This window comes from Microcaecilia unicolor, chromosome 1, assembly GCF_901765095.1.
Source record: "Microcaecilia unicolor chromosome 1, aMicUni1.1, whole genome shotgun sequence".
Taxonomy (NCBI): Eukaryota; Metazoa; Chordata; class Amphibia; order Gymnophiona; family Siphonopidae; genus Microcaecilia; species Microcaecilia unicolor.
Genome location: NC_044031.1, coordinates 712,202,231 through 712,215,320, shown reverse-complemented (window position 1 = coordinate 712,215,320; position 13,090 = coordinate 712,202,231). Strand labels below are relative to the sequence as shown.

General features: G+C 42.5%; 1 protein-coding gene across 1 annotated transcript in view; it reads right to left on the bottom strand.

Annotated features, from left to right (window-relative positions):
• MYO5A (myosin VA) overlaps window positions 1-13,090 on the bottom strand; it is a 360,108-nt gene that overhangs the window by 217,993 nt on the left and 129,025 nt on the right. The window contains 1 exon segment of the mRNA XM_030189293.1: window positions 7,897-8,007. Coding sequence (XP_030045153.1) covers window positions 7,897-8,007 — 111 coding nt within the window.

Below are 13,090 nucleotides of genomic sequence, written 5' to 3'. Positions count from 1 at the left end.
GAAGCAGTTGAAAGTCCAGCAGAGCCAACTGATGGACCAGAATCCTCCTGGCTGGACTAAGTGCCCTGTGCTACTCACCCTAGACAGTGAGCTCCCCAGTCGAGGAGACTCGTACCCATGGTTATCAGTGTTCACTGAGGAGGATCCAGAGGGACCCCTTCAACAGGTTTACTGGATTGTCCCACCAGACTGAACCTGGATTGGAAAATGAGCGGTAGTAGAAGACTGAAGTCTTAAGAGGCTAGAGCCCACCGAGACAACAGTACCTGCTGCAGAGGGCACATATGAACCCTTGCCCAAGGTACCACCTCTAGAATTGCTGTCAGGAACTGCAAGTAGTCCCAGACCATGGGCCGCAGAAGCTCGCACAACCAGTGTTTTTGCACCTACTGCTTTTCCACATGCTCCTCCAGGAGAAACACTATCCCCCGGCTCGTACTGAAGCAAACTAAAGAGTGCAACTGGGGGCTGCGGAACCAAGCTGCAAGCTCAACCAGGTACGGTCCTGAGACTGTGATCTGGGAGTAGCCGTTAGGCACAAACACGCTGTACAGCTGCAGCCAGCAGAGCAAGGAGCTAGGTCACGGACAGAGCACCACAGCACAACCTACCACCTGCTGGAAGGTAGAGAAAAATACTGGATTGTTCTAGAGAGCACCACAGATTTTAGCTGGTGATGTCATTGGTAGACTTCATTTTTATCTATCCCTATCTGATGATAAAAAACTGGTACCCATTAGAATTTGCGCACGCTGCGTGTTATGCTATAAAGCAGTGCACCTAAGACCCACAGTGCGTATCTCAAAAGGGGGCGTGGTCATGGGCACGTCAGGGGCATTCCAAAAAGTTGTGTGCGTAGTTATAGAATACTGGCTCAGTGCACCCAACTTGGGGTGCGCTTAAAGTTTGGGCGTTAGAACTGACACCAAGCGTGATTCTATAAAGGCCGTGTAACCCTTATAGCATCCCAATTAGCGATGATTTTTTTTCCAATGCCCATTTTTGAGCTTGATTTATAAAATCTGGCCCTTACAGAATTTTTTGGAGCAGGTGTAAATTTGTGCACGAGTATTTGCACACTGCTAGGGCTATTTTAATAAAAGACACATAGGACTCCTGTTCTAATATTATCCCCATATAAAAACAAGGCACAGGACTGGCTCAAGGGACTGTAGTGCCCTAGCCAACTTTTGTATCTGCAGCATCCCCACCCGCTATCAGGTATCTCTCCTTCCACCCCTCCCCCACGATCCATTTTCTCCTGTCAATTCCTCCCCCTTCCCCCAACATCCATCATACTGAGTGCCAAAATCCCAGTTTGGCATCTCTCCTTCTCTCTTCCCTCTCCCTTATCCCCTGGATACCAGAACTGCAAGCAGAAGGACAGAGGGAAGGGAAGAGCGAGGAGCAAGTGAGATATACTAAACCGGAATTTTCGGACCCTGAGCCAGTGTCTCACCTGGCCCATAGGTTGAGCCAGCCCTGCACAGGCATACAGTATAGGTTGTGTTCATTGTATAGAAGCTGTTAAAGCATTAGAGCTTGGACCATTAGAGGTGTGTGTCACTGAAGAGCATGAAATTTCACAGTCACCCGTCATTAATCCACTATCTAAATTTGTTTTTTTATAGAAATTTTCTTTCCAAACTTTTCTTCTCTTCACATAGATCAATAATTAACAATTTATCTGAAAAATATTCAGCAAGCAAAAGTGGACAGTACGAGTATGGACGTTGTTGGCAGAATTGTCCTATTACTGGTGTCCGTGATTAACCACTTTATAAAAGCAACATATACCTTTATAGCATAGCCAACCTGCTCTTGTGTACAAGTGCCAATCCCACTCCTGCTACATATTCCCTACCCCCACTGTGAGGGCACCACCTATAGAAGTTCTCAGAAATGTTCCAATTTTATATCTATTCTATAAAGGAAATAAGGCACCTATCCACCTTCATAAGACAGGCTCCACAGCATACAATTATGTGGGCTCTTATTGGCTTGCATACTTATATGGAGGCATACACTCACACCATTTGATATGCCTCATTTTCCACATATTAACACACACTTTCCACACAGAAATCAACTTATAAAATTATTCCCTTGTTACATAAAGGAACAATCCAGCCGGCATTCAAAGCGAGTTAACCAGCTGGAAACAGCTGCCAACCGGTTAACTCGCTTGGTCATGGCTATCTGGTCATTTTTAGTGGCCCTTAACTGGTCATCCTTGCTGAAAATGACTGGTTAGCGCTGAAATTAAAGCTGGCTATATTGGGGACTTTCTGGGGGCGGAGTCCAGTCAGGTCCAGATATTCAGACCTAACTGGCCAGGTTTAGCGCATAGATAGAACAACTATTTATGCAGTCCTATTTTTATTACATTACAAACCACATTTATCAACCGCCAGTACCACAAGGTTTAGGACGGCTTACAATAAAGAATAACTGAGCATTCTCAGGAATCAAAACATCAATTCATTACAAAACTCAAAACAGATTCTTACTTAACACAAATTTCCAAAATAAAAGAGTTTTCAGAGACTTTCGAAACTGTAATCTGTCATACACCTCAAATACATGGTGTTTAGAAGTATCATAAATTTTTGCTAAAATACTAACTAAACATCATATATTCAGGGACCTGACCAAATAAAAATCAGAAACACAATAGTACACATCTTTAATATCAACCCAGCCCCTATTGGTAACCAATGTAACTTAACCAGTAAAAGCAAAGCATTATCAAACCTTGATGCCTGACAATGACGACGCACTGCTGTGTTCTGTAATGTTTGTAATCTTTGTAATAAATACTTATGGCAACCCATGGCTAGTTAAACTGAATATTAACTTAACTGGTCATGTGCAAGAAGGCTTTAAAAAAACAAACAGAAATTCAATCGCACAAGGCAACACTGGGCACTTAATTTCCGGTTTTAGCGATAGTGGTGGTGGACAAAAAAAACCCCCGCTACTGGCTGAATATCGGCTGGAATTTTTTGGGGGTGTCTACTATGTGCATAGACCAGCGAGTATTCTGTAAGCACCAACTTTGGCATGTAACATGCTCTTCTAGGCACTAAGAACAGGCTTACACACTACACAATCTGTGTACGAAGCTGAAACTCCAGCTGTTACAGTGCAGGCTCCATTGCTGACCACTGGTAACTACCTCCAGCCCTGCTATCTGATATACTCAAAGCACAAAAATACGGTATCATTTAATTTAGTACATCAATATGTAAAGCACAACACTGCCATTCCACTGACCACAGGCACGCACTGTCCGAACATAAGTACTGCCATACGGGGACAGACCGAAGGTCCATGAAGCCCAGCATCCTGTTTCCAACAGTGGCCGACCCAGGTTAGAAGTACCTAGCAAGATCCCAAAACAGCTCTTCCTATATTGTGGGTTTAACCTAGTACCTATCACATCATCACTATAAGATATCTCAGCTTCATACAGCTGAAGAGAAGTTTTTACACAGCCACAACAGGAAGAGGCTACTGCCAGGTGACCACTCCAGAATTCTTCATAGGCATCACACTCTAACTGGGCTTTTTTTTTTTTTTTTTATTATCTCTTATTATTTTTTGTTAGTGGAAATGAGTTAAAAATGAGGAGGGCATGAGGTAGCATCTACACACGCACCAGCAGGCACTGATTAAAAATTATTTCCAAGTGCATCTTGGTACGTTGCCTGTGCACATTTCAATTTATGAACTCTGGAAAGAGGCTCTCTTTGGAACAATGCAAGTGTTGAGCGGAGCATTAGGACTGAATGAGAGACTGAAATCATCTCCAATATACCCTGGAAAGCAGAAAGTTTTACATGTGGCATGACAGGAAGGAACCTAACCCATTTGGAGATAATAACCCCGGGACAGGCACAGCTGTCCAATAAACAGGATACATACTTTCATATCCTACCAGCACAAGCCACATAACACATGTAGATATTGCATATCCTTTCACACTGTGACAGGCACATGGCAAGCAGAAGGGTGTGACACTGCACATGCAATGATGCCAAACATGCAAAAAGCATACTTCTCAGCTGCTGGAATACCACATGTACTTCTACCTATGGGAAATGTCAAAAAAAAAATCATTTCAATTGGATTTATTCCTAAAGTAACATCACTAAGGGACTATATTGTGTCAAGAGACAAGAGAAAAATCTGCGGTATCAAATCAAATCCGTACATCTAAAAAGTGATGACAAATATCTTGCTAAGGATGTAAAAAGAATTGAAGTGGTGCAAAGAAAAGCTACAAGAATGGTATGGGATTTGCATTACAAGACATATGAGGAGAGACTTGCTGACTTGAACATGTATACCCTGGAGCAAAGGAGAAACAGGGGCGATATGATACAGACGTTCAAATATTTGAAAGGTATTAATTCACAAATTAACCTTTTCCGTAGATGGGAAGGCGGTAGAACTAGAGGACATGAAATAAGATTGAAGAGGGGCAGACTCAAGAAAAATGTCAGGAAGTATTTTTTCACGGAGAGAGTGGTGGATACTTAGAATGCCCTCCCGCGGGAGGTGGTGGAGATGAACACGGTAATGGAATTCAAACATGTGTGGGATAAACATAAAGGAATCCTGTTCAGAAGGAATGGATCCTCAGAAGCTTAGCGGAGATTGGGTGGCACAGCTGGTGGTGGGAGGTGGGGCTAGTGGTTGGGAGGCGGGGCTATTGCTGGGCAGACTTCTACGGTCTGTGCCCTGAAAATGACAGATACAAATCAAGGTCAGGTATACACATAAAGTAGCACATATGAGTTTATCTTATTGGGCAGACTGGATGGACCGTGCAGGTCTTTCCCTGCCGTCATCTACTATATTATGTAAATATACTTTTCTGAGCATGACACACTCAAGTACTGATGAACGTCATTCAGCACTATCACAGAGAGGACCCCTTACAACTCAGTGCTTATTTTGAGCACTGCGTACGTCTAAGTAGCGCTATAGAAATGATAAGTAGTAGTAGTAGAAGACTGACACACACACACAGGTGAATTCTATAAATGGCACCTAAAAAAAAATTGGAACTGAAAAAAATTCGCTTAAGCGGTACTCTATAAGCCGAGCCTAAAGTCTGGCATGGTTTACAGAATAACGCTTATGAGGAGAAGTCGCATGTAAATTTAGGTGGTGCAAATGCCCGTGCCTAAATTTACGTACAGAGTACCGTTATTCTATAATCACGTGCATAACTCAGAAACAAGTTCCTGATCCGCCCTGAAACACCCATGACCCTCCCACTTCCACGCCCCTTTTTTCAGGCCACATATAAATTTTAGGCATGGATCCCGCACCTAAATTTACATGCATTAAGTCCCAATTTAATCTAATTGGTAATAATTGCTTATTAAAAAGTCAATTATTGGCACTAATTGGCTCATTATAACTTGAACGCGCAAATCAGGGGTGCACCTAGATTTGCACGTGCAATTTTTGGCAACTTTTCTAGAAATCAGGCGGACAATATAACTCAAGCACTGATGAACTCCATTCAGCACTACCACCCTTACAACTCAGTGCTTTTACTCATAATCCACTGCACTCCACTTCCTGCTCAACCACTTAATCAAAGACACTTTAAACTGTCAGGAATTGATTACTGAACAATTATACAAAAACTAGGGGTGCCGATTTAAAACAGTAACTGAGCAGGAGGGGCTCCTGTCCTGTTAAATCGTGCCGGCCAGGAGATCCCTTGATCTTGCTACACCATAAGCCTGGAACAGATTTCCTGAGCCAATACGTCTAGCACCTTTTTGATGTTGCTTTTATCTCCTAACCCTTACTCACTTGTTCAGTACCCATGTTTTATCATTCTCGCCTTAGTAATTCCCTTATCTCTTATTTGTCCTGTTTGTCCTAATTAGATTGTAAGCTCTGTCGAGCAGGGACTGTTTCTTTATGTCCAGTGTACAGCGCTGTGTACATCTAGAAGTGCTACAGAAATGATAGGTAGCAGTAGTAGTAATCTTCAGCAGCACATAACCAGGCAGTGCTGCTGAAAATCGTGGGAGACGGTTGTGGCACTATCTGGTTAGTGTTGAGGCAGCATGTGAGCGGAGGCGATTTTCAGACCGCTAATTGGGTTAAGTGCACAGAAAAAGATTTGACACCAAAAAGGTTGTCCTAATTATATCTGGCCAGTTATCCAGGCACAAGTTAACATCCAAAGGCTGATCAAGACCTGGAGATTCAATGGTGATACCCAAATTAAGCCAGGCATTGAATATCCAAACCATATTTTGCCCACAGCAGTCAGCACCTTCACCATTGCTGACCACTGAGGCCCATTCATTTATTTTTAATGTTCTACATTGTAGTTTTACAGTGAGCAAGCCTACTTGGGAGAAGAGCTTTAAGAACTATTGGGAAAAGCGCAGAAAGCTGTGTGAATAGACTTCCTACAAGTTCTGAAAATGCAAAGGCTGCAGGCCAAATGTTTGTTCTAGGATAACTATACAGTTCCTAGACTGTGACTTCTTCAGCTGAATTGTCCCAGAACAAAACGTTTGGTGTGTTGGTTGCGGCTTTAAAATTGTGTTCTGTAGATTAATTATGCTGTACAGGAGCAGGCATGCTCTAAGGCTGGCATAAATACTTGCAGCAAAGCTCATATGCACATTTCACTTGTCAAGCTAGCATTCTATAAAGGGACATAGGCGTCTATATAGAGAATTACTCCCACACCTCCAGATTCTATTTAATTTATGTATGCATATATAGACCGCACACCATTCAGAGGCATCAAGGTGATTTATATATACATCTTTGTGAGCGATATTGCGGAAGGGCTGTCTGGTAAGGTTGGTCTCTTTGCGGATGATACTAAACTCTGCAACAGGGTGGACACCCTGGAGGGTGTGAATGACATGAGGAAGGACCTAGCGATGCTAGAGGAATGGACCAATATTTGGCAACTAAGGTTTAATCCCAAAAAATGCAGGGTCATGCACTTGGGTCGCAAAAATCCAAGGGAACAGTACACAGTATAGGGGGTGTAGTGATTCAGTGTGCGAAGGAAGAGCGGGACTTGGGGGTGATTGTGTCTGACGACCTTAAAGCTTTCAAACAGGTAGAAAAAGCGACGGCCAAAGCCAGAAGTATGCTTGGGTGCATTAAGAGAGGCATGACCAGCAGGAAAAAGAAGGTGATAGTGCCATTGTATAAGTCTCTGGTGAGGCCTCATTTGGAGTACTGCGTGCAGTTCTGGAGACCTTACCTACAGAAAGATATAAACAGGATGGAGTCGGTCCAGAGGGCGGCTACGAAATTAGTAAGCGGTCTTAATGCAAAAATTATAGGGACAGTCTTATGAACCTCAACAGGTATACGCTGGGAGTGAGGAGACATGATAGAAATGTTTAAATATCTCAAGGGCATTTATGTACTGGAAGAGAGCCTTTTTCAAATGAAGGACAGCTCTGGAATGAGGGGACATACGACAAAGCTAAGAGGAAATAGGCTTAGGAGTAACCTAAGGAAATATTGTTTCACAGAAAGGGTGGTGGAGGCATGGAATGGCATCCCGGTGGAGGTGGTGGAGTCGAGGACTGTTCCAGAATTTTAAAAGGCATGGAATAAGCATGGGGGATTGCTTAGGAACAGGAAGAATTAGGGGTTACAGAGGATGGGCAGACTGGATGGGTCATATGGCCTTTATCTGCCGTCATGCTTCTCCGTTTCTATTCTAAAAACAAACAAATGTTCAAATTGTATATTAATTAAAATAAATAAATAAACTATAGTGCATTCAATAAAAAATATATTCCTGCATACTAAGGATAAAAGTTCAAGCAAATCACAAACTACGGACTGAGCAGGGATCATATAGAAGTGAAATGGCCTTACCTGGCCATCTTCAAGGCGAAGCTGAAGGGCCGAATCTCCCGGTTTAAAATCCTTGAGAAGTTCTGCTGATTTCCAAACGTCTTCTGGGTCCGGGATCCACACCCTGGCATACTGCAAAACAAATCAGGGATGTAAGAATCTCCAGTACTGATTCAAGAAAGGAACCATCAAAGACAAGATACACAGGGTAAGACAGAACAATTCTATTAAGAACATAAGAATAGCCATACTGGGTCAGACCAATGGTCCATCTAGCCCAGTTATCCTGCTTCCAGTGGCTAATCCAGGTCACAATACCTGGGAGAAACCCAAAAATAATGATTACAATCCCCATCTGATATAGCAAGATCTAGACCCTGTAAGCCTTGAACCCACAACCACATTTATTTTTCGATATTTCTCATTTGTATCCTGCTTTCTTACAATACATACAAAATGTTATAATACAAACACCATATTAAAAATACATTCTCCCAGAATAAAAAATGCCCTGCATTAAATATCACTCATTCAAAAAAGGCTTTCTTAAACAGACAGGTCTTAAAATTTCTTTTGAACTGCTGTTGATTACAGCAGGGTCTCAAATATTCAGGTAACTTAGGAACACGATTTGCTTCAGAGCGCAATGACTGTGTAGATTGGTACATTGCAACTGCATTTAAGAAAAATTTAGGAACTACACCATAAACCCTTTGATGGATCAATACAAGAATCTTAACATAATTTGAAATGTTACTGGCAACCAATGTAATTTCTTTTAAAAATAGGAGTGACACGCTCAAATCTGGGAATGCCAGTAAGCAATCAGACCGCAGCATTTTGGACAACCTGTAATGCCTGTATTCTGATAGATGCCATACCCAGATAAAGAGCATTACAAAAATCCAATTTTGTTAGAACCAGGCTTTGCAAGATAGTCCAAAACTCAGAAGCGGGCAATCATCCCCTTCGATTTACTAAGAAGACACAACTGATAAAAAAAAAAGAAATAATAATAATATGATCAACCTTCTTTGACATTGATAAACTGGAATTGAGCATCACATCAAGCAGAACACACTCTGGCCAGAGAGCTATTCTACTTATTAACTAGGCACTCACATTTTAGATGCATTATGGAAAGCTGGAGTCTACTTCCCTTTACAGAATAACAGTGTGCATAGATTTAGACGCCTAGAATTAGCCCATGAGGGTAATTTTATATAACAGCTTGCCTAGATTTAGAGGACAAGGCAGCAGCTATCTGTAGCCTATTTTATAAAGGTACACATGTGTCTGTCTGTGGTTATAAAATACCAGCTCAAATGCTGAAGAAATTGTGCATACTTTCAGTAGCGCACCAAGGGTGAGGTGGTGGGGGCGGTTCGCACCAGATGCAGGCAGCAAGGGGGTGCATGGAGCAGTTGCGCGGCTGTCATATCCGCCGGTCCCCTGCCCCCTCTGTTACTTCCTGCTTCGGGGCAGGGGACCGGCGGCTATGACAGCCGTGCAACTGCTCCATCCACCCCCTTGCTAGAAGGAAGGGTGGTAGGGGTGATGCACTTGGGGGGGGGGGGGGGGGGGGGAATTGATGCATCTTGTGGGGGCACAGCGGCAACCCACCCTGGGTGGCAAGCAAGCTAGGTACACCACTTTAACAAGTGGGCAGAAGTGCACATTTACATGCATAAATAATAAAATACACTGTTTTGTGTGCTATCACCGACAGGAGCAGGCATAAATACTTGCAGCAAAGCAGATATGCACATTTCACTTGTCAAGCTAGCATTCTATAAAGGGACATAGGCGTCTATATAGAGAATTATTCCCACACCTCCAGATTCTATACAGCGTGACAAAAATTGCACATATAAATTCAGTCGTATTCTGGATTTGCACACACAATTTAATCATTTAGCAAGCCAATCAAAGCTTAATTGCCACTTAAGCAACTGACACTAATTGGAATTAATTAGAATTTATGTGCACAACTTGCTAGGTGTAAATGGTGCATGTAAATTCTAATGCGTGCTGCCAAAAAGGGAGCGTGGCCATGGTGTGAAATGGGCGAGCCATAGGTGTTTAAAAAATCTACGTGCAGGGTTATAGAATGCACCTGCTCGTCCCCTAACTTAGGCACTGGCATTTACACCATTTCACTTGGCGAAATGGACACGCCTAGAGGTAGGAGAAGGCATGGCCGCTAAGCGTATTCTATAAATTGCGCTAGGTGTATTCTATAAACTGAGACCAAATCTAGGCATGGTTTACATAACACGCCTAGGTGGAAATACTTTCAGAACTGAGTTTTCAGATGCCATACACAGAATCTAATTCATAGCGCATAAATTATAACTGCTCACACTTCACTGAAAATCCATCCCCAAATTTATATAAACCCAGGTCACATAAAAAAGCATGCACAATTCTGTTTTATGCCTCTATACCAGGTGTTCTCAACCCAGTCACTCAAGTTTTCAGGATACCCACAATGAATATGCATAAGATAGATTTGCATACAATGGAAGAAGTGCATGCAAATTTATCTTATACATGCTCATTGTGGGTATCCTGAAAACCTGATTGGCTCGGTGTAACCCAAGGACTGGGTTCTGAACTCCTGCTCTATACTATCATATCCATGCAAAAATGCCTTAGCTCCAGATTGGTGTAAGCTCATGGTAGGCTTACTGCCACTTTGTAAAAGGGCCCCTTAGTTACGTTTTGAACTGATTGAAGACCTCCTTGAAATAGTGTTACAATAATCTAGATTACTTAGAACTAGTGCATGGAGTAGAGTACGGATAAGCCTTTCTCTCAGAGTTAATTTTTAAAAGCCTTTTCCTAATCACTGTGGAAGCATAAAAGCCCAAATTGGGGTCTAAAGCCACTCCCAGGATTTTGAGAGAGGGACTGAGCAGAATCGTGTGCCAGAAAGCATAATAGACCCAGGCTGATTATCTGTATCTGAGAATAGGAGAGCTCAGGTTTTTGCAGGATTCATTTTAATCAGTTGGGCTAGGTTTAAGAAGTCTCTTATGTACTATTATCTTCTCACTTTTTTTCTAGGCAACTGTTGCCTAGAAACAAACATATATCCAGATTGGTTTGGGCAAAAAAACATACAGTATATGTTTTTTCAATATTATACTACATTGTTTTCCTGGGTGTTCATCTAACGTACCATTAGGCCAACTGAGATGGGGACCTCAGGCAGTGCTCTTCATGGAGCAGCATCTTGACACCACCACTGCTTCTAGCCGGCCTAACTGCTTGCATCTCTCCTTCCTCTCAGGCCGGCATCGCTCCTTTCCACTCCCCACACCACCCACAATCTGGCTTCTCTCCCCTTCCTTTCTGAACCCCCTTCTCAGAGTCTGCCGTCTTTTGTTTTTCAAAAGTTGTCGGCAGCAGCGATTTTTTTTTTAATGATGCCCTGCCACTGGCATCAGCTGATTCTCTGTACTGCAGCCCACTTCACTTCTCTGATGTAACTTCATCTTTCCTCAGAGGTGGGCCGCAGTAGAGAGAAGAAGCTGGTGCCAGCGGTAGGGCAACATATGGGAATCACTGCCAGTGATGATTTCTGGAAAACAAAAAATGAAGGTAGATTCGGGGAAGGGGTTGAGGAAGGAAGGGGGGAGATGCCAGACTGTGGCTGTGGGGGGGGGGGGGGGGGGAGGGGTGGGGGGAGGGCTGCAAATTATGTTTTATTCACTTTGGGGGTCTTGCTCAGAACCCTTATTTTATTATCCTCACTTTAATATTCCCTTATCTCTTGTTTGTCCTGTTTGTCTGTCCTAATTAGAATGTAAGCTCTGTTGAGCAGGGACTGTCTCTTCATGTTCAAGTGTACAGCGCTGCGTACGTCTAGTAGCGTTATAGAAATGATAAGTAGTAGTAGTAAAGGTTAGCTCGAGCTATTTGTAGCAGGTCCCATTTTATTCCTATGGTCCCTGCTGCAGATAACTGGAGCTAATCTTTAGTAAAAGACCCCCTTTATTGTTTCTTTGTAAGCCACATTGAAGTTGAGTCTATTTGAGGCTCATGTGGTGTATAAATGTCATGAATAAATAAAATAAATAACTAAAATAACTTGTAATTGTGTTCAGCTCTTATATTTAAAAGGTACGGTGTTCCAAAATTTAACTGCTTGAAAACCAAATTTATATTTAATAATTTGAAATGGTGGGAAAGTCAAAGCTAGACAATCAATCAAGTGGGTTATTCTGTTTGTGGAAATTCTACAAATTAATTTAGACATAGATTGAGGAGCTTTCCTGAATATGACCTTATGTGCTAGTACTAACTTTGGAACTTCATCTCAAGTCTTGATAAATTAGTCTGATTAACCATGTCATTGTTTGTTTTTAATGATTGTATTACATGGTATTAATGTATAATACTGTATTATATATTCTATGTAAATGAATGAGAAACGTATTTAATGTATAATTTTGATTATGCAAACTGCTATGATGTTGATTTTTGAATTGCAGTATATCAAGAATTAAGCTACTACTAACTCAAATGCCAATATTTATTGATCAGACAGATGCAAATATTGTTTAGAGTTAAGATGTTAAAACTACCACATCCGTTCCTGCATCAAAAACTTGGGCTAATCCCTCATAGTTCTTACTGCATATTCATTCAGATCCATATTTTCTATTTTCTTTAATTGCTTGGAGCTTCCGCCTGCTTCCCTGGGTTTCTGACTCAAAGCAAAAAAAACTCACCCCTACTGGTGCTAGGATGTCATGAGCCTTCATTTGCTATCACCTGGGATTCCAGTCTGTTTTGGACCTCCCATCTACCCCCAGTACATTAGACTGAGGCTCTCTTTGGAATTCTGCATTCATGCATCCCGCCCTCCTCTGACGTAAGTAACCTACGTAGATAACTTACATCAGAGGAGGGCAGGCCCAGGAAAAATGGAGGGATGTCGGAGGAGGCATCACTAATCGCTGATCAGCTGTTCTTGCCCGTGCAGCGCCTTCACACAGAGGTGAGAGGCGCTGCGCGGGCCCGGTAAGGTGGAGGGGGAGTCTGGTGGAGGGGGGGAGTGGCGGCGATGACCTCAGGGGGCGGGACACGGGGGAGGAGCTGTGGGAGAAGGAGAAAGAGAGAGAGAGAGGAAGGGAGAGGGACCGGGGCTGCTAAATTTTTGATTTTTGTTTTGATTTTTTATTTAATTCAGGCGGAAGCAGGGAGC